Source organism: Spea bombifrons, chromosome 8 (genome assembly GCF_027358695.1).
Source record: "Spea bombifrons isolate aSpeBom1 chromosome 8, aSpeBom1.2.pri, whole genome shotgun sequence".
In the NCBI taxonomy this organism is placed as follows: Eukaryota; Metazoa; Chordata; class Amphibia; order Anura; family Pelobatidae; genus Spea; species Spea bombifrons.
The window spans coordinates 6,549,914-6,568,958 of NC_071094.1; the positions used below are offsets into that span (position 1 = coordinate 6,549,914).

Below are 19,045 nucleotides of genomic sequence, written 5' to 3' on the forward strand. Positions count from 1 at the left end.
GACACACCCTCTTAAACAAAAGCGCCCCTGTTTGGCCAATTGGAATTTAGATAATTATACGTTTTTGTAAAATGAGAAATGCATTTAAACCTAACCCTGTCCGATCTCCGTGGCCCCCTGTCAATACTCCAAAACATGTACATAAGAAATGTTACCTGCCAACATACATGAGTGACCGGGGGGGCTCGAGATCAGATCCTAGATTTTGAGAACTCAGATCCAGGAGATCACTTCCTTCTGATTGGCTGCTACCGCTGAGCTTTTTTGTATCAGATGTCAGCTTCATTTTGACATGCAAGCTCCGCTTCATCTTGCTGTAAAAGGATATTTCTGTGGCACTTTCTAGAAGACAGTTTCGTGGACAGAATATGAGCAAGAAAAGGTACAATTGCGCTTTAAGGGTTTTTTTCGCCCCATTCAAAGGCATTGACATGACCTACCTTTTCTGTGATTTCTCATTAGCTGACTTCCAGTTGCTGGATCGCCCAATCTTTTGTCATGGATCTGGGCAGGAGAGCACTCCTGATTTTCATCACTGATCGAGGATCCAGAACCTCCCCATTCCATTCTCATTATTGTGACGTCGGACGAAACTGTATCAAGAATGGCAAGTAAAAATGATTGTTTTCCTATGAATGTACGTTTCTAAGTGGTTGTTGAGTTAAATAAACATATCTGTCAGTACTGTGTTATGAAGTTTGGCCTCTGGGACTTAAAAGGTTCAGCACTATGTAAATTCATAATCAACAGGGTGAAGTTTCTGGGGCTACATTGGATTTTTGAATAGGTTTATTGAGAAGTGCTTTATTATTTGTTCATTATTACCCTCTGTGGTTCCGCTCTCGATGGTTTCCATAGATGAGGTGCTTTGATGGTCTTTATTTTGCTCGGCTCTCCTTCCCACGTTCCCCTGTGCCTTCCATTGGTCATTTGTACTGGCAAAGCTCATAGTGATGCCATCAAGAGAAGCTGTCTCTTTCTGATATCTTGGTGATAACTCGTTGTCAACCACGCTTTTCATTGCCAACAACCTTTCCCTATGCAATATCCGTTTATTAGGAGCAGCGCCTCTTGGAATATCGATCAGCACTTTCTTTGCTACGCTCGGTGGGAACGGCTGACGTCGATATGGAAGTGTCACGGCGTGTTGGCTGATGGCCTGCTGGTTCCTAGGCCATGGCAGAGAAGAAGACTGTTCAACAGGGTCACATGTCTTCAGTCTTTCCTGCCCTCCTATGGGTTTACCCCCTAAACATTCTGTTTTAAACGCTTCTTTCCTTCCCAGAAGACATCTTTCCTGGTAACGAGATTCTGCTTCTCGCTCGGATTCATCTTCAAAACGCACTCGAGAAGTTGATGGCCTTTGCTGTGTCTTCTGAGACGCGTCTGAGGACCTCTTGCTTGACTCGTCCTCATCCGTCTTTCCTGGAATCCTTTGAGCTTCGGTGCTGTGCCATGGAGAAACAAAACGATTACATTTCCTCAATTCGATGGTATTCTAATTCTAAAAAAAATTCTAGTTAATAAAGTACATTTTTAAATATAAAAACTTCAACCATATTCTGTGCAGCTAAGCTCAGTATGAACCGGTAGCTACAGAGTCTTATGCTGATTAGCTGAAGCCAGTTGCCCTCTCACTCACAGTGGGCACTCAGCTTAACTCCACTCAAATATCAATTAAAAAAATCAGTTTCAATGTAAACACTTAATGGTAAGTGTATATTATAGAGAATGTAGTCCTTTAGAATAAAAGGATCGGTTGATTGATAAGGAGTTGGGCAAAAGGGATAACGGATCCACGACTTTTCATCCATAAATGGTATTTCAAAAAATGAAAGAATATTTCAGTTTCATATAACCAAGTGTTTTATAACAATTTCCTATGCCAACTTACCCTGTTTCTGGCATTATTCCATGGTTGGCTTTTATAGGTCCTTGTGTGACTTTGGGTTTGGCCGAGAACTTCTTGATAATGTCACTTGAAGCTGGAGGCCCATGTGGACTTCTCGATTTCGGTCTTGAAGATGAAATAAATAAAAAATAAATAAAAGTATGAACAGAAATCAAAGAAATGGTTTCATCTGAAATTACAGAAAGCATTTGAAGAGGAGATTTTCAAAGGAAGGGAAAGGTGTCGGACCGAGACTTTGGGAGCTTTGTATAAAATGTTATTCTGATACAAAATAAAAGTTACATGTAGAATTAATTAGCATTTTTTGTAGAACCCAAAACGAGGGGGGGGGCACCGAATGTTAGAAGATCAATTCACTCCCCCAGAGGATGGGTTTTTTTTTATTAACGCAGCCATTCATTATTTTAAGAAAGATACAAGAAAACGCTAAGAAAGACTTTTACCTGAATATTTTTATGGGCGTGCATATAGAAATTCCCGAATCACTATCTGAGATCGAGCCAGCTAAGAACAGGGAAAAAAAAAAAATAAATAAATCTACAAAAATTCATTAAAAATCAGGAGTATAAGAAAATACGTCAATCTGGCAAAAAAAATATAATAATAATTTTAAAAAAATAAAAAAATGCAGTTTTTCAACAATGTATATTTGTATTTGTTGTTTGCTGTTCTCACAGGCTAGATCTGTTTGCCTCTGCCTTTCTTGTCTTCTATTGTAACCCTTAGCAGATGGATTCCTACTTGCACACATCTCGAACATTATGGCATTGTTTTTATCTGTTATCTCATACAAAATCTGCTAAAATACAGATTTTTTTTTTTTTAAATCATTTTTTTTTCTGTGAACTAATTGTAAGCCCCCATTAATAACAATCAGAATGTAACAGAAAAAAAGGTAATGGCCTTAAGACAATGATTTTTTTTTTTATCTGATGACATCTTGAAGACAGAATTGTTACAAAGAATAAGGAATATCTGAAATATTCAGGAGTATTTTCTTTCTCTTTTGATAATTTTTACCGGGATATTTCAGGTTCGGAAATATTATCTTGTCTATATATCAAGATATCAAGACGGTGGATTAAAGATACATAGGAACATAAATTAAATGGGATTCCCAGCTCTAGACTTCATTTCTCACAGAGGCTGAACAATGACAACCAAGAGTACAGCATTTGGAGAGATTCTACCATTTTTGTACGGAGTGGCTTTAGGCAGATCGTTCATTAACCTGCCGGGTTTGTTGGGTAAAAGTTCCTTCATGATGGTTCCCAGAGGATCTGGCTGGATCCCAGTAGGCTTTTGGTGGCCATCAGGGTTGTTTGAAACGCCGTCACCGGGCTTTAAGGCTTTTGTCTCATTAGATGGATTTGTTGAACTGTTTTGCTGGGTCTTTGGCTCGCCTGCTGCTTTTGGGGTACTGAGTCTGGTTTTCAGCTCGGCTTTGTTTTGTTCAACTTGACTCCTTAGACTAGGAAGTCGGAATGAGACCCGATTTTGGGCTCCCGGGTAATCTCTTCTGTCACCCATTGGCACAGAAACCGGCTTGCCTTGAATAACGACAGAGCCACCACTGTGGGACGTTTGTCCTTCTGGACTTTGTCCATAGATTGTTTTCTGGGATTGGACTTTGTAGAGAAAGCTGTCTGGAGTCCATCTTTGGGAGGGGAAGGAACTCGAGGAACTTGGCAGAAGCCCGAATGGTGTCTGGGGTGCCAGCTTATCTAGCCGTGGCAGTTTATGTATCGCTTTGTCCCCCTTTCCCAGGTCGCTTGCGAGGGTAAAGGTGTTCGGATATTTCCGTCGAAGTTCATTGTAGAATCGGTCCAGGTCTTTTATGTTGCCGCCAGAGACCTCCATCAGAGCGTTTATATCCAAGGCTCTCCTCCTTATCTTCTATTTCGCTATGTCCAGGAGGCATTATTCTAATCTGTTTTGTCTGGGGGGGGGATAAATAAGTAAAAACATTTAAAGAGAAAGAGTCATCTGCACAGTTTTTAGTATTATTAAAATAATTTAACAGAACATTCCGAAATAATAGATACAAGGATTTTAACACAACGTTCAAAAGCTAGGTTTTTAACTACATTTTATATGCTATTTATTGTATTGTATCTACAAAACACACCATAGAATGATGATACTATAAAAATGCCGTACATTTCTACGTCAGCTGTCACAAAGGACTGGCGTAAATTACACTTTTTAGAGAAAGGGGCGTGGCTACATGGATCATATTTCTGGCAGAGGTGGTAGGTGGCAAATACAACAGGATAGTTCAACAAAGCTTGGTACAGACATACTGCGCAAGATACTTTGGACCAGTCCAAGGACCACCAAGAAGGTGCATGGGACTTGAGGAACCTACAGATAGAGGAAGCCACTGGTGGGCTCGCGATTATTGTTTCGGGGTTAATGCACGCAATTTCCATACATACCTGGCACGACGATCCTTTTCAAACTGATCATGGCAACAGAACTTTTCGGGAGTTTTGGAGTGGTAGCGACGTTCCAGTGACATCATTCTACAAAGTCCGCAGCTACATTTTTAGGCAAGCTGTGATTTTCCCTCTATTCCAGTCCTCTTGGCGTCCGAGTTTCTCGCTTGGGCTTTTGTTTCAGGTGTAACTGGCAGAGGGTGTGATCGCCACTTGTGGGGTGTGATTGTGTTGTGTCCTGCTGTCATGGTTGCAGGTAATGGACAAAGCTCCTGTACAGGAAAGCTTCACATCATTTCGTAAATCCCAGTGCAGGCAGAAGGACGGGTCGCACTCCGCGCAGGATCAGCGGTGTGCCCCCTCTCGGCCCGTAAACCGGAGTTCTGGAGAACGCGGAACGTTTGATGTGCTTGATGTCTACTGGAATGCTGAGGGAAAATGTCATTGTGATTATTCCGCTGTTGCCTGCTTCACTGATTTATTAAGTCCCTATAATCTTTTTATTAAGAAGAAGACCACCCCATTTATTATTACTACTTTAATATTATCCTACCTGGGAACTTTATGGCCGAATGGGTCAGATTCTATGTTCGCGATGTCTGTCCCTTTAAATAAAATTATCTGTTATTTAGCTTTACTGGATATAAAATAACTTTAATGATTCGCCGCTACTGATCATTAAAATAAAGTTATGTATGAATAAAGTTAACATTTTCCACATGTTTTAATGGAATTATCCGTTTCAGTGCTTAGGGTTTATTGTCACAGATACCATTGTAGTTGTTTTCATTTTTTTATTTGTATAGAGGGTTAAAATGATTTATTATAATAATATTGATAATAACAATAATAATAACAATAATAATAATGATGATAATAATAGCATTCTTTGGGGAGACATCGCCTTAACGGGACGTGAATCCTGACAGAGTAATGTGCAGTATACTTAGAAAGTTCGATTACCGGTAATTCGCTGATTGGACAGCTGATTTGTCAATCAGTATGCGGCATCGTTGATTGGACGGAAGTCATCCGGGAGGCTGAATGCTGTTTGGCTGCGGCCACTGACGGCGAACTGATTGGTTAGGTGGTTCATAGACCGGAAGTGCATGTGATGTGGAGTTTCTATGCGCCCCCTAGGACTCATTAGGCGCTGGACCGTGGCTGGTGGCGAGTCCTGGTATAGAGTGGCAGTGAGTATCTCGGTACTGAGTATTAATACTGGGCTCCCCGGTATAACGTTGGGATTGGTGGCACTGCTGCATGCTGGGTGTTGTGGAGAGAAATAAAACTCCGTACAGAGTCCGAATGGCTCCGATCCGGTGCCCAGTGAGCAGAGCTGTGCCCACCTCTGTGTAACCAGATTTACGGTAACTCGGTGCCCTCTGCTCTATATTCAGCTAAACGGTGCCCGTTCCTCTATATCCAGAATAACAGCTAAATTTTGGCCATTTTTAAATACCCAGAACGTGCCCCCTGCCACATAACCATAATAACGGCCACTGCCTGTGCCACTCCTACATAACCAAAGCTCTGCCCGGCTCTGTGTATCCATAGTAACTAAAGAGCTGTATCCATATAGAATACATACAGTGCTCTGCTTACTGTATCATCTACAGGATAACTGCAAATCTCTGCCCAATTATACGTATCCATAGCAACTAAAGAACTGTACCTATATACATTAAATATTCTACTTTGCTTACCGCTGTATCTACAGGATAACTGCAAATCTCATCCCAGTTATATGTATCCATAGTAACCAAAGAACCGTCCCTATATAGATTAAATATAGTACTTTGGTTATATACAGGATAATGGCAAATATCTGCCCAATTCTATGTATCTGTATTAATAATAAACACACAGCTATACCCGCTACTGTATGTCCATATAGCTGCTGAACGTATATATCCAGATTGGGTGCAACAATGTTGCCTGTGGCTATATGGCAAGGTTATCTGCAAACCGGTCCTGGCCGCCATATATAAAATGACTATAATACATGAATATACGGGATGCCAACAACCTACTGCCTGATTCCGTGTACGTGATCTCAGTGCTTATTTCAGGAACCTCAGCTTCCCTGTGCCCACTGTTCCACATCCATGTAATTAGCATGTTGCCCGTGTGTAGATTAGCGCTTAACCAGTTGCCAGTGATGTACTCTACCCCCCGCCACGCTGTGGGTATACCTAGAGTACAGTCAGAATAATCCCCTGTGCTTGGCACCAATTCAAGGTGTTTTATCAGAAAATAAAGATATTTTCTAATATTTCTGTTAACAGCCAGACAGTATCTGTTCCCCGTGTGACTGCACAGAAAGAAATCAAACACCTACTACATTACAATAATCCCCTCGCGCTGACATGTGAATATGAAAATATAAGCGTGAAATATCATATTTTCCCTTTATTTTATCATTACGCATTATAGAGGGGTAAGTTCTAGTTGCCACCTTGGGGCCCTCGTGGCTTGCTTTGACGTACTTATAATAGGTTCTTATCTCTGTATATCCTATTTATATTTATGTAATATTTGTATAATGTGTAAGGAACCTGACACAATGCTACCCTCTTGTAACTTTGTATAATTCATACAGAATTTATGTTGACGTTATTTGACATTTATTTACTGTACGTCGGAAAAATACGCTGAATAAATATTAAAGTAAAAAATAACAACCCCTGTAACAATGTGACTTCTCCATATAGAAGGCACAGCAGCTGTTATTTCTGGTAGTGTTAACATCACTATATTTAGTGGGCTTCGCGGGGCCATTTGGGGCCGTTTGTCATTTAACAGATGGGGCCCTAGTCTCCAGCTAACCCTATTAAGATCACAAGCCGCTTCGTATCTCCGAGACTCCCAAAATATTCCTCATTCATTAGATTTTGGGTGTCAGCATGGTGCGTAACCCCGTTTTACACAAAGCTGCTAACATCCTTAGGGTTAATAATTTGAGGGGCGTTGCAGCACCCCCACCCCTATACCGGGCAACAAATGGTTTCAACCACCGAGTCGTAAAAATAGAGCCGTGTAGCAGCAGCGATGTCCTCTTCAATAAGCCGGCAGAGTTAATTCTCTGCATTGCAGACTTAGAAATTCTCAGCGCGGTGAAATCTAATCCCCTCCGAAGCGCTGCGCGGAATGGTTCGTAGACGGGGGGTCAGAGAGGAGCATTAAATGCATGTATATTAACGGCAAGCGGAATAAAAAAATAAGAAATGATCAATTCATCAGGTTTCCCATTAATTAAATAATACATTTAAGTAATACGTGTAAGCATCACTTTGGCTGAGCTCATGAATGTTGTTACGCGACCAGCCGAACGACTGCTTTTCTTATTTCTTTGTGTCCTGCAGAATCCCCGATCATGTCGACCGAACTGGTGGAAGACGAAACTCAGTTTTATTGCAAGGCAAAGAAATATTGGAAAGACGTTCCTGCCACCGTCGATGGAATGCTCGGGGGATACGGGCACATATCCAGCATAGACATCAGCGGCTCCAAAAAGTTTCTCCAAAGGTTCCTTCGTGTGAGTATTGTCTGTCTGGAGCCACACGTTGTATGTGGAAATATATCTAGTCTGGGGTCGTCATTCAGAACTTTGCCCCAGAATAGATCTTTAGAAATATGGTCCAATGTAGTCCCTAAAATTCTGTGTTTTGTTTTTTTAAGTCCGTTTTGCATGGACTTTATGCTAAATGGAACAAGTTTACTTTAGTTATCTGAGTTAGTAGATGAGACTTTTCTCTCATTTAACTCTTTTCCTGACAGCCCCTACTGAAACCAGGAATCATTAGTATGTAAGCTTCTGGGGCGTTCTACTGAGCATGTGCAAGAAGCATACCATGGTATGCTCCCTGCTTTCAGTAGGGGCTGCTGGGAGGAGGAGTCTATAGGGCTGGAACGCCCCTTTAATAGCAAAAGGCATTGTATTTGTTCCAAAGATCATTTAAGGAGACATGTTGAAGTTCGTTGCTTCTCCTGTCAAAACCTCGTAGGATGGCCCACACAAGATGGGAACTTCGAATGCTTTGGACTGCGGTTCAGGAATCGGCAGGATCACAAAGCGACTTCTCCTGCCCGTTTTCAAGACGGTGGATATGGTGGACATTACAGACAACTTTCTTAGCAAAGCAAAGAACTACCTTGGCGAAGATGCGAAACGAATTGGAAACTTTTATTGCAGTGGCCTACAGGATTTTAGCCCTGAGCCAAATCGTTATGATCTGATCTGGGTCCAGTGGGTCATCGGTAAGGATAGAAGACTTTGTTTTCCCTAGTTTTCGGTATACTATTTACAGATCTCCAGTTTCATTTTTTTAACCCAACTTCATTTCTGCAGGCCATTTGACAGATGACCACCTGGTGGCTTTCTTGAAGAGGTGTAAAAGCGGCCTACGTCCAAATGGCATCATCATCATCAAGGATAACATGACCCAAGAAGGTTCCGTCATGGACGAGGTGGACAGCAGCATTTGCAGAGACATGGACCTTGTAAGGAAACTCATCCGACAGGCTGGCCTATCTGTTTTGGCACAAGAGAAACAAGAAAACTTCCCTGATGAAATCTACCATGTCTACTCCATCGCCATGCGATAAACTTCTTTACCCTTGCAGGTCCATTGTTCTGCTTTGCCAAAAAAAGATATACCGTATTTATCGGCGTATAACACGCACTGGTGTATAACACGCACCCCCATTTTTGAACAAAAAAACTGAACAAAAAAAACTTCATCAGAATCACTGCTATCTGGGAAACCACACACACACAGTAAGACACACTCACACTCAGACACACACACACTCAGACACACTCACACTCAGACACACACACTAAGACACACACACTAAGACACACACAGTAAGACACACACACACTGACACACACACACACTAAGACACACACACACTAAGACATAGACACACACTAAGACACAGACACAAACAGACTCAGAGACACACTCAGACACACACACTCAGACCCACACACCCTAACCCCCCTTCTCAGGATCTCCCCTCTCTCTCCCTAACCCCACCCCGGTCACTTACCTTCAACTCCTGTGTTGGAAGCGTGAGGCGTTTGTCTCGGGTGCCGGCGCTTCACTGCTGAGCGCCGGCGCTTCACTGCTGAGCGCCGGCACCCGAGACAAACGCCTCACGCTTCCAACACAGGAGTTGAAACGCTGAGGCAGGCGGCGGCTGAGGCAGGCGGCGGCGGCTGAGGCTGAGGCAGGCGGCTGAGGCAGGCGGCGGCCGCCAGCAGAGGAGTCCTGGATTTCTGTCAGTCAGGGGGGCCCGAGAGTTGCCGAGCGGTCGTCTTCAGCAACCGCTCGGCACCCCTTGGGCCCCCCCTGACTGGCAGAACTCCAGGGCCCGGTCGCAGTTGCGACCCCGGTAGTTCCGCCACTGGCTCTAGGATTTATCGGCGTATAACACGCAGGTAGGGTTTCAGCTTCATATTTTAGTTAAAAAAGTGCGTGTTATACGCCGATAAATACGGTATGTGATATTTTTCCGCATGCTGAATTGAAGATGTCTGGCAGATGAGCCATTAGAAAAAAAAATAAGATGGAGATGGAGCCAGCAGAAGAGTAATTAGACAAACTTAGCGTAAGTCCTGTACACAACACTTTGGCTTCAGATATTCCCGTAGCACAATGAGAAGCACTTACTACTACGTATCTATACACTGCCCGTGTATAGATCTCCACGTTTAAATCAGTACCTGGGGAATAACACTGTTTAGTGTTCTGAAGCAAGGGCTTTAACCATCAACAAGGTGTCCGGGTCATTTATACAACAAGGAGAAGCTTGCCAGACCTAGAGAATTTACGCCGTATGCCATTTATGTATTTAAATGGATGAAACATTTTAATAAATTATTTTTCCTTTTTGTTTTGCTAAAATATACAGAGGATTGACTAGTGGCAAACACTCATGTCTTCAATCCTGTAATGGGAACTCTTATGTGTAGCTTTGGAGGACTTCCTGATGATCCTGGGGCAGAAAGAATGTAACACTATCTCAAAGTAGCTTCCAATACTTAATATCATGGGGTTTAAAGACTGATGATATAAATGTAAGAGAATCCTTGAGCTTGTCTGTTGAAGAGCATGTCTTGTAGGGCGCTCACCAGATGATTCCCAGCATTAGTCTGCTTGCAATTCGAGCATTTTCAGGAAATTAGTAATAAATCTGTTTAATTAGATCCTCATGTAAAGGGTCATCTTAGTGCGCCTGGTGGGTCGCTCAAATATCATGACTGCCTATGGTCTCCAGTGCTAGTCTACATCACTTGGAGAAACATTCATTTTTCTATGGGATCTTTCCTTTAAAAATGGCCTATTCCCTATGGGCTGAGCTGGCCTGTGTGCACCAACCCCCCGCATGGTAGTTATTCATGAATACAATGCAAGGCCTAAGCCTCTGTACTCGCTGCTTCACCGTAATCAAAACAAGGGGAAGGTTGTCAAGTATTACATCATGGTGTTTGCCTGCAGCCCATTTTAGATTTTGTAAATGTTATTTAGGAGGCAGGTCATTAAGTTTGATGCAGAAGAAGCTTTCACTCCTAGTATCTTTATACTACAGTTATAAAGACACTTGTTATATGCCCATGTAATTAACGCGAAGGAGTACAGGGCCGCCATCGTCCCTGAAAACCCATCAATTCTATTACATCACTGCTTGAACAAATCCGGTGACCACCATCCTTTCAGCATAGAAGTGCACATATAACACATCTCACAGCCACATTGAAATAAGTAATTTTATAGTTTCAGACAATAAAAAGGAACACGGGGATTCAGTTTATGTGTCGGAATTTCCAGATGCGCTTACAGAATAGATATTTTAGTAAAGTATATATTGTTCTGGTCCTGGATTCTGGAGTAAAGGTGGTCCCCATGCAAACGCCGTACCTGTGGATAATGGAAGATCAGAGCAGTTTAAGAGCCACAACTTGCCTCCCCATATCGGCAGAGAACAACATGATTTAAATAATTTGTTTCGAATACATAATCATCTCCCGGAATACATTACCACGGATGTGTTACACGAAAAATACATCATGAGTTAATATTTGCTGAATGGGATTATACGCCGATTGCTTCTGTTCTACAGAAGCAAATATTTATACGTTGTGGCAAAAAATATATATAACTGGCAAATAATTTCACATCCCGACAATAAGCAGCCGTTCTTGAAATGAGGTAGGTGCTTTAGATCACGAGTACTCGTCGCTGGAACAGGAGGCAGTGCGATTGAGGAGAAGATACCATTTCAGGCGGTCCGGAAGGGGCAAGGCTTTCACTTTGACATCGATGGGCCAAGGCCTAAGCCGCCGGCGAATGTGGACCCTGCACAGGTGCTTCAGCGTCGGCGGGGAATGCTCCAGTTGTTTGAGGGACTGGTGCAAAGCAGACACTTTGTCAGCATGAACGCTGCAGTGAGATGCGTTTACTTCAAAGTTCCTGGGCAGTTTGACAACGGTTGAGTTTGCCACCATTAGGTCCAAGACAAATTCTGCTTTCTGCATGAGCTCCGCGGAATCGCAGTCGTCGCAGTTGCCCAGGTAACTGCACAGTCTGTCGAAGACGATGTGAAAGCCCGACCAGCAAGAAGGGCCGTGCTGAGAGCAGTCATAAGAGGCTCCGGACTCCAGAAGGAAATGCAGGAGGGGAAAGTGGAGCTTGAAACTCTTGAGGCACGTGTGAGTGAGGGATTCGTGAGATGGACAGTCGCTGGGGTCCGCGCCGTGGGCCATTAGGAGTTGGCTGACTCGGAAGCAGAAGTGATTGATCAGCTTTGCCTCCTCTTTGTCCGCGCCTACAGTCTCCCCCAACAGGAATATGATGCAGGAGAAAACTGTATCATAATCTTTCGTGGTGGCCTTCACATCAGCCCCTGACAAGAAACACGTACTTTAAAAGGGGTATAGAAGAAAGTTAAAGTATAACACGGGACCATCAATGGAATGGTGCGCTGCAGCTTCTCCTAAAGTTAAGCACTTTAATATTTTTATGTTTAATAAATGAATATTAAAGTTATTTCTATATGCATACATTCTTGTTGAGGCTGCATGAGACAGAGTGCCCCGGTGCTTGTCTATCTGGTGTTTGAGGGATTATAAATAAAGGAACGTGCATGCAGAATGCTTTCTATCTCTTCAAGAGACAGAACGAGTCGGTACCAGGCTGTGCTTACCTCCCTCCAGCAGGAGCCGAATGTTTTCAGTGTTGTGGATCTGAACGCCGTCGCTGCTGGCCAACGCATGAAGCAACGCTGTCTTTCCTGCCAAAAGATGGATTACAAGACTCAACACCAAACAAACAAAAGGAATCTGCTTTACGGTCAATGAATCCTTCTACATCAAAGGGGATCTACCCAAAACAGCATCACAATATATATAGTATGTGCAATAATGACCAGTGTTAATGTACATGAGCAGCATGCCTCAGCCATGCCCGGAACGAACCATTTTTATCCGCCGCATTTACATCGGCTCCGAGATCAAGTAACCTCTGCAAGCATGGAAGTCGCTCCGGTTCCTCGCTCGCCAAGTCCAGAGGGCTGCTCTCATGGATCTGCATGGAGAATAGCATTATATATTAATATATATCCCCATGCAGCAATAACATATGTAAGCTCAAAAGATACATTCCATCAACTACACAATATGCAACTATAACAGCTTCCATCATTACATTGCGCGCTGTTTGTCTCTTACCCTGTCCCTTTTGTTAACGTCAGCTCCGCTCTGCACAAGCAGCTCCACCATGTCTGGCTGGTTTCGGAGGACAGCAATATGCAAAGCTGTGTAATAGGTTACAGGATCTGCAAAAAGTGACACAATTTACAAGTTATGTCATGATTTAAACCTATATCACCTCTGACGACACCTTAGGCTGAATAAAACACAATCCGAAAAAGGCACATAAGCTTGAAATATTACCAGATTATGAACACCATCAATAAAAGAAAGCATGTCTCATATATATATATATATATATCTGATTGTCCAGATTTTGGGACCTCAGATGGAATGACTTATGAATAATACATACAAATCTCCACAAATTGCAACATTTGTGGGACCCACAAGAAAGATGGCTAATTCCGATCACTCTCGTCCCTTTTTTTGACTGTCTGCCTCTCAGTTCCAACCTAAGCCCTACCCAAAGTACTATTTTTTGTTGTTAAAGTAGGTGCCGGTAGTCATTCTGCCAAAAAGGGCCTGGAATAAAAGTTTGGCTCGTAACGGACTGCGTTGTATTTACCCTCAAAGATGAGATCGGCGCCGTACTGTAGGAGGATCTCTGCCGCAGGCACCAGGCCCAGCTCAGCCACCTTCAGCAGCGAGTAGCTCACACCCTCTTTGTAATACGCAGACTGGGAATGTCTCTCCAGCAATTCATTCAGAGTAACAAACTTGTCGTTGTCACCGACCAGTTGGCTAAAACAAAGCAGAAAATGAAGTGAGCGTCGGCTGCCGAATCCTCTCTCTCTCTCAGACTCCTAAATGAGCGCCGGTTACCTGTTGCTTGCTTGGCTGACCTCCGGCTGCTCCGGATCTTGTATGCCCACCGCTCCTAGGATCTCATCTACAAGAGGCTGATATTCAAAAATAATCCTCCGGAAGCCATGGAGGAATGGCATGATGGCAGGACGAACACACTATGGGAGAAACCACATCGCCCAGTGTAAGGGTATTTATTAAGCAACTGATTTACTTTACTGTGTGAATATATATATTGTATAGAATATATGTGGGTGTGTGTATATATATATATTGTATAGAATATATGTGGGTGTGTGTATATATATATATATATTGTATAGAATATATGTTGGTGGGTGTATATATATATATATATATTCAATGTAGTATATACAAGTTACCTTTACTAGTCACCCAACTGCACATTAATACCCTGCATTGCACAGCGCTGTATATTTATACCCCATGCTCTGGAAAAGCACATTTATTACACATGCTGCAGCATATGAATTCGGGGAAGGGGCTCTTATTACCTCTTCAGAGGCTTAATGATCTTAGACTCACTGTGCTGACATCACTCAATGATGGCGTCACATTTCTGACGTTAGCACTTAAAGGAATGGAGGGATATGGTTATGTCTTAAGCTTATTTACTCGGTGTAACGCCTTATCTCTATTCCCGGACCCCCGAGCCACAAAGAGATGCCCAGCACTTACCTGCAGACCCTGGGAAAGCCCTGCCCACCAGACCGGAAGCGGACGAGAAGCTGTCAATAGAGCGACTACGGAGAGGGCGTGACAGGAGGACTACCATAGACAGGCGTTGCCAGATAGGCAAAGACTGTGATATGCTGTCTTTCCAGCAGGTGGCAATAGAGACTAATACGCTGTATGTTTCCATGCGTTAGACCGTGTGGTGTAGGATATCATGTGTGCAATACCTGGAGCAGCCTACCAGTAGAAGTGGTAAAGACGCATTAACGATACTCAGAAACGTTCATTGCAACCCTCAGGCCACAATGCAGCAGCCCAGAGGAATTTGATAGGTTAACTCCTTAATAATCATCATCCAGTCCTGTCTAATGCACATTAACTTAAAGGAACTGCACAGTGAAATCGTAAAAGCAGCCCAGAAAGGATCCAGTAATGGTGTAAATGCTATCTACATGCCTCATTACTCTAGATACCCTAGACCTAGAACATATGGTTGCAGCTCCAAATCTGCAACACACAACAATGGGGGGACAATTATTACCTTACCCCTTACCAAACATACCTAACCAACCCTCCTTGGTGTTAAATGTCCAAACTACCCTTTCCTATCCCAAAAAAGAGGGCAAAAAAATAAAAAATCCCAACTTTAAGGGCAGGGAGACTAATGTACTATCCATGCGTTCTCTGAATGGTGTAGTACTTAGTTATGTCACTAGATGGCAGCATCTTCCTTTAAACCAGAAAATTCAATACTTTAGCACCTATACCCTATATTATTATTATTATTATCTTTTATTTATATAGCGCCAACAGTTTACGCAGTTTAATACAATACATATATTCAAGGGGTCTGACAAGACAAGAATTGACGGACTAAGACAAACCGATACATTAGGTGGAGAGAGCCCGGCTCGCAAGCTTACAATCTTGAGGGAATGGGGTGACAAACATAAGGCACAGAGACGGGTGAGAGGTAGTGTGGGGGTATCAGTGACGGGTGAGAGGTAGTGTGGTGGTCGTATCAGTGACGGGTGAGAGGTAGTGTGGTGGTCGTATCAGTGACGGTTGAGAGGTAGTGTGGGGGTATCAGTGACGGGTGAGAGGTAGTGTGGTGGTCGTATCAGTGACGGTTGAGAGGTAGTGTGGGGGTATCAGTGACGGGTGAGAGGTAGTGTGGTGGTCGTATCAGTGACGGTTGAGAGGTAGTGTGGGGGTATCAGTGACGGGTGAGAGGTAGTGTGGTGGTCGTATCAGTGACGGGTGAGAGGTAGTGTGGGGGTATCAGTGACGGGTGAGAGGTAGTGTGGTGGTCGTATCAGTGACGGGTGAGAGGTAGTGTGAGGGTATCAGTGACGGGTGAGAGGTAGTGTGGTGGTCGTATCAGTGACGGTTGAGAGGTAGTGTGGGGGTATCAGTGACGGGTGAGAGGTAGTGTGGTGGTCGTATCAGTGACGGTTGAGAGGTAGTGTGGGGGTATCAGTGACGGGTGAGAGGTAGTGTGGGGGTATCAGTGACGGGTGAGAGGTAGTGTGGTGGTCGTATCAGTGACGGTTGAGAGGTAGTGTGGGGGTATCAGTGACGGGTGAGAGGTAGTGTGGTGGTCGTATCAGTGACGGGTGAGAGGTAGTGTGGGGGTATCAGTGACGGGTGAGAGGTAGTGTGGGGGTATCAGTGACGGGTGAGAGGTAGTGTGGTGGTCGTATCAGTGACGGTTGAGAGGTAGTGTGGGGGTATCAGTGACGGGTGAGAGGTAGTGTGGTGGTCGTATCAGTGACGGGTGAGAGGTAGTGTGGGGGTATCAGTGACGGTTGAGAGGTAGTGTGGGGGTATCAGTGACGGGTGAGAGGTAGTGTGGTGGTCGTATCAGTGACGGGTGAGAGGTAGTGTGGGGGTATCAGTGACGGGTGAGAGGTAGTGTGGGGGTATCAGTGACGGGTGAGAGGTAGTGTGGTGGTCGTATCAGTGACGGTTGAGAGGTAGTGTGGGGGTATCAGTGACGGGTGAGAGGTAGTGTGGTGGTCGTATCAGTGACGGTTGAGAGGTAGTGTGGGGGTATCAGTGACGGGTGAGAGGTAGTGTGGTGGTCGTATCAGTGACGGTTGAGAGGTAGTGTGGGGGTATCAGTGACGGGTGAGAGGTAGTGTGGGGGTATCAGTGACGGGTGAGAGGTAGTGTGGTGGTCGTATCAGTGACGGGTGAGAGGTAGTGTGGGGGTATCAGTGACGGGTGAGAGGTAGTGTGGGGGTATCAGTGACGGGTGAGAGGTAGTGTGGGGGTATCAGTGACGGGTGAGAGGTAGTGTGGTGGTCGTATCAGTGACGGTTGAGAGGTAGTGTGGGGGTATCAGTGACGGGTGAGAGGTAGTGTGGTGGTCGTATCAGTGACGGGTGAGAGGTAGTGTGGGGGTATCAGTGACGGGTGAGAGGTAGTGTGGGGGTATCAGTGACGGGTGAGAGGTAGTGTGGTGGTCGTATCAGTGACGGTTGAGAGGTAGTGTGGGGGTATCAGTGACGGGTGAGAGGTAGTGTGGTGGTCGTATCAGTGACGGGTGAGAGGTAGTGTGGGGGTATCAGTGACGGGTGAGAGGTAGTGTGGTGGTCGTATCAGTGACGGTTGAGAGGTAGTGTGGGGGTATCAGTGACGGGTGAGAGGTAGTGTGGGGGTATCAGTGACGGGTGAGAGGTAGTGTGGGGGTATCAGTGACGGGTGAGAGGTAGTGTGGTGGTCGTATCAGTGACGGTTGAGAGGTAGTGTGGGGGTATCAGTGACGGGTGAGAGGTAGTGTGGTGGTCGTATCAGTGACGGGTGAGAGGTAGTGTGGGGGTATCAGTGACGGGTGAGAGGTAGTGTGGGGGTATCAGTGACGGGTGAGAGGTAGTGTGGTGGTCGTATCAGTGACGGTTGAGAGGTAGTGTGGGGGTATCAGTGACGGGTGAGAGGTAGTGTGGTGGTCGTATCAGTGACGGGTGAGAGGTAGTGTGGGGGTATCAGTGACGGTTGAGAGGTAGTGTGGGGGTATCAGTGACGGGTGAGAGGTAGTGTGGTGGTCGTATCAGTGACGGGTGAGAGGTAGTGTGGGGGTATCAGTGACGGGTGAGAGGTAGTGTGGGGGTATCAGTGACGGGTGAGAGGTAGTGTGGTGGTCGTATCAGTGACAAGGAAGTTCTAGCTGCTAAGATGGTGCGGCTTCTCTGAAGAAGGGGATTTTGAGATGTTTCTTGAATGTTGGGAGGGAGGGTGAAAGCTGAAGGTTCGTTGGGAGTAGATTCCAGATATGTATTGCCAAGCACATTATTGTAGAATTTTAGCAACAAAGTAATTAATATAATAATTCCTACATTTAATCCACAGGGGGTGTATTCACAATTGTTTGTTTTACTTTTAATAGAAAATGTTTAGCAATAGCTTGATGGATTAATACCCACAAATGAAATTAATTTATAAAACCAGATATTGGATTTAAATCTAGGTTTTTGGTAATATTCTTTTTTTTTTTGGTACTGCCAGAAATCATCCCAGTTTTGTGTTTCACGTATTCAGGTATGTTTTTGCTGTGTATATCTGGGCGCTCTCAGGCTTTTTGCCCCAATCTCAGGGTAAAGCGGCAGATTCTCAGGGTCGCGCAGTCTGGAGCTGACGGCTTCCTATTTTACACTGTTGAGATCATGTCCCAGTATGTTATGGCTGGTATTCCTGCTTGAATGCAGGTGACTCAAGTGTATCTTCACGGTTTCCATGAGGGCTGGTATTAGAGCTATATGTTTAATACATCTTAACGGTGTGCTATTAAGGGGTTAATATTTCAGGAGTCTCGGGGTCTGCTCATTTCCAGAGTTCCCCAGTATTTTGCTCTGTAGTGTTTTTTGCGCACTGCTGACATACAGCAGGTCAGAAAACTGATGCTTTAGTCTCCTTTGTTGATGGGACATGACCTGTGACTGATGATGTTACCTGCCTCCTGCTTTCCAAGCTGTTTGTGGCAGCTGGTGGCTTAAACCCCGGAGTAACAATAATAGTCCCCCTCAACTAGAATCTTTCTAAAAGAAGTGACCCTGTATATACTTTAACCCATCAAAGATTATTTCTAGCCGATAATAACCTTGTAAATGCAATGAAATAGCCTATATTGTTTCAGAAATTGGTGGATGAGGGAACTGGGAGTTAAATTTATACAGTACTGTGCTACGGAATATGATGGCGCTATATAAAAGAATAGATAATAAAAAAATTAAAATACAGCAGAAAAAGTGGAACCTCCTGATGCCCCTCTTTTTCAAAGTCCGAATGTTTGCTGGGTATGAGGGGATCGCAGGGTTCTACAGCCCTAAAATCCCCAATAATGTGTATAAAAACAGCAGGGAATAAAATACAACATTCTTCTTCTTTTAAATACCTTACTAATATATATATATATATATATATATATATATAATGCTTCTACTATATATATATATACATATATATATATATATA

At 44.0% G+C, this 19,045-nt stretch overlaps 3 protein-coding genes across 4 annotated transcripts; 1 reads left to right on the forward strand and 2 right to left on the reverse strand.

Moving 5' to 3' along the window:
• Nucleotides 1-151: 151 nt before the first annotated feature.
• Nucleotides 152-3,772, reverse strand: LOC128503279 (uncharacterized). Its single transcript, XM_053473325.1, has 5 exons — nucleotides 3,054-3,772; nucleotides 1,895-2,017; nucleotides 826-1,448; nucleotides 441-593; nucleotides 152-342 (listed from the first exon to the last, which is right to left on the reverse strand). Exons 1-5 carry the CDS (start codon nucleotides 3,770-3,772, stop codon nucleotides 152-154), a joined length of 1,809 nt encoding a protein of 602 aa, XP_053329300.1.
• Nucleotides 3,773-5,439: 1,667 nt separating this feature from the next.
• On the forward strand, nucleotides 5,440-9,067 carry NTMT1 (N-terminal Xaa-Pro-Lys N-methyltransferase 1). Of its 2 annotated transcripts, none has more exons than XM_053473049.1 (4): nucleotides 5,440-5,543; nucleotides 7,716-7,888; nucleotides 8,358-8,610; nucleotides 8,702-9,067. In XM_053473049.1, exons 2-4 carry the CDS (start codon nucleotides 7,727-7,729, stop codon nucleotides 8,956-8,958), a joined length of 672 nt encoding a protein of 223 aa, XP_053329024.1. In that variant the 5' UTR covers nucleotides 5,440-5,543; nucleotides 7,716-7,726; the 3' UTR covers nucleotides 8,959-9,067. The 2 variants fall into 2 exon arrangements, with proteins under 2 accessions (XP_053329024.1, XP_053329025.1); XM_053473050.1 differs by lacking the exon at nucleotides 5,440-5,543 and adding an exon at nucleotides 6,719-6,790.
• A 2,047-nt stretch (nucleotides 9,068-11,114) lies between these two features.
• Nucleotides 11,115-14,647, reverse strand: ASB6 (ankyrin repeat and SOCS box containing 6). Its single transcript, XM_053473867.1, has 7 exons — nucleotides 14,576-14,647; nucleotides 13,895-14,034; nucleotides 13,638-13,813; nucleotides 13,088-13,194; nucleotides 12,836-12,944; nucleotides 12,565-12,651; nucleotides 11,115-12,264 (listed from the first exon to the last, which is right to left on the reverse strand). Exons 2-7 carry the CDS (start codon nucleotides 14,014-14,016, stop codon nucleotides 11,585-11,587), a joined length of 1,281 nt encoding a protein of 426 aa, XP_053329842.1. The 5' UTR covers nucleotides 14,017-14,034; nucleotides 14,576-14,647; the 3' UTR covers nucleotides 11,115-11,584.
• Nucleotides 14,648-19,045: the final 4,398 nt, after the last annotated feature.

What these genes read in the sequence shown, in the direction of transcription:
- LOC128503279 (XM_053473325.1), bottom strand. Translation starts at nt 3,772, where the DNA reads ATGGAGGTCTCTGGCGGCAACATAAAAGACCTGGACCGATTCTACAAT. An exon ending in GTTGTCATTGTTCAGCCTCT is followed by an intron (nt 2,018 to 3,053) that starts GTGAGAAATGAA and finishes TTCATCTTCAAG; the next exon opens with ACCGAAATCGAGAAGTCCAC. An exon ending in CGAGAGCGGAACCACAGAGG is followed by an intron (nt 594 to 825) that starts GTAATAATGAAC and finishes TTCTTGATACAG; the next exon opens with TTTCGTCCGACGTCACAATA.
- NTMT1 (XM_053473049.1), top strand. Translation starts at nt 7,727, where the DNA reads ATGTCGACCGAACTGGTGGAAGACGAAACTCAGTTTTATTGCAAGGCA. An exon ending in TTCTCCAAAGGTTCCTTCGT is followed by an intron (nt 7,889 to 8,357) that starts GTGAGTATTGTC and finishes AAAACCTCGTAG; the next exon opens with GATGGCCCACACAAGATGGG. An exon ending in CTGGGTCCAGTGGGTCATCG is followed by an intron (nt 8,611 to 8,701) that starts GTAAGGATAGAA and finishes TCATTTCTGCAG; the next exon opens with GCCATTTGACAGATGACCAC.
- ASB6 (XM_053473867.1), bottom strand. Translation starts at nt 14,016, where the DNA reads ATGCCATTCCTCCATGGCTTCCGGAGGATTATTTTTGAATATCAGCCT. An exon ending in ACGTTAACAAAAGGGACAGG is followed by an intron (nt 12,945 to 13,087) that starts GTAAGAGACAAA and finishes TTCTCCATGCAG; the next exon opens with ATCCATGAGAGCAGCCCTCT. An exon ending in TCGGCTCCTGCTGGAGGGAG is followed by an intron (nt 12,265 to 12,564) that starts GTAAGCACAGCC and finishes GTTTCTTGTCAG; the next exon opens with GGGCTGATGTGAAGGCCACC.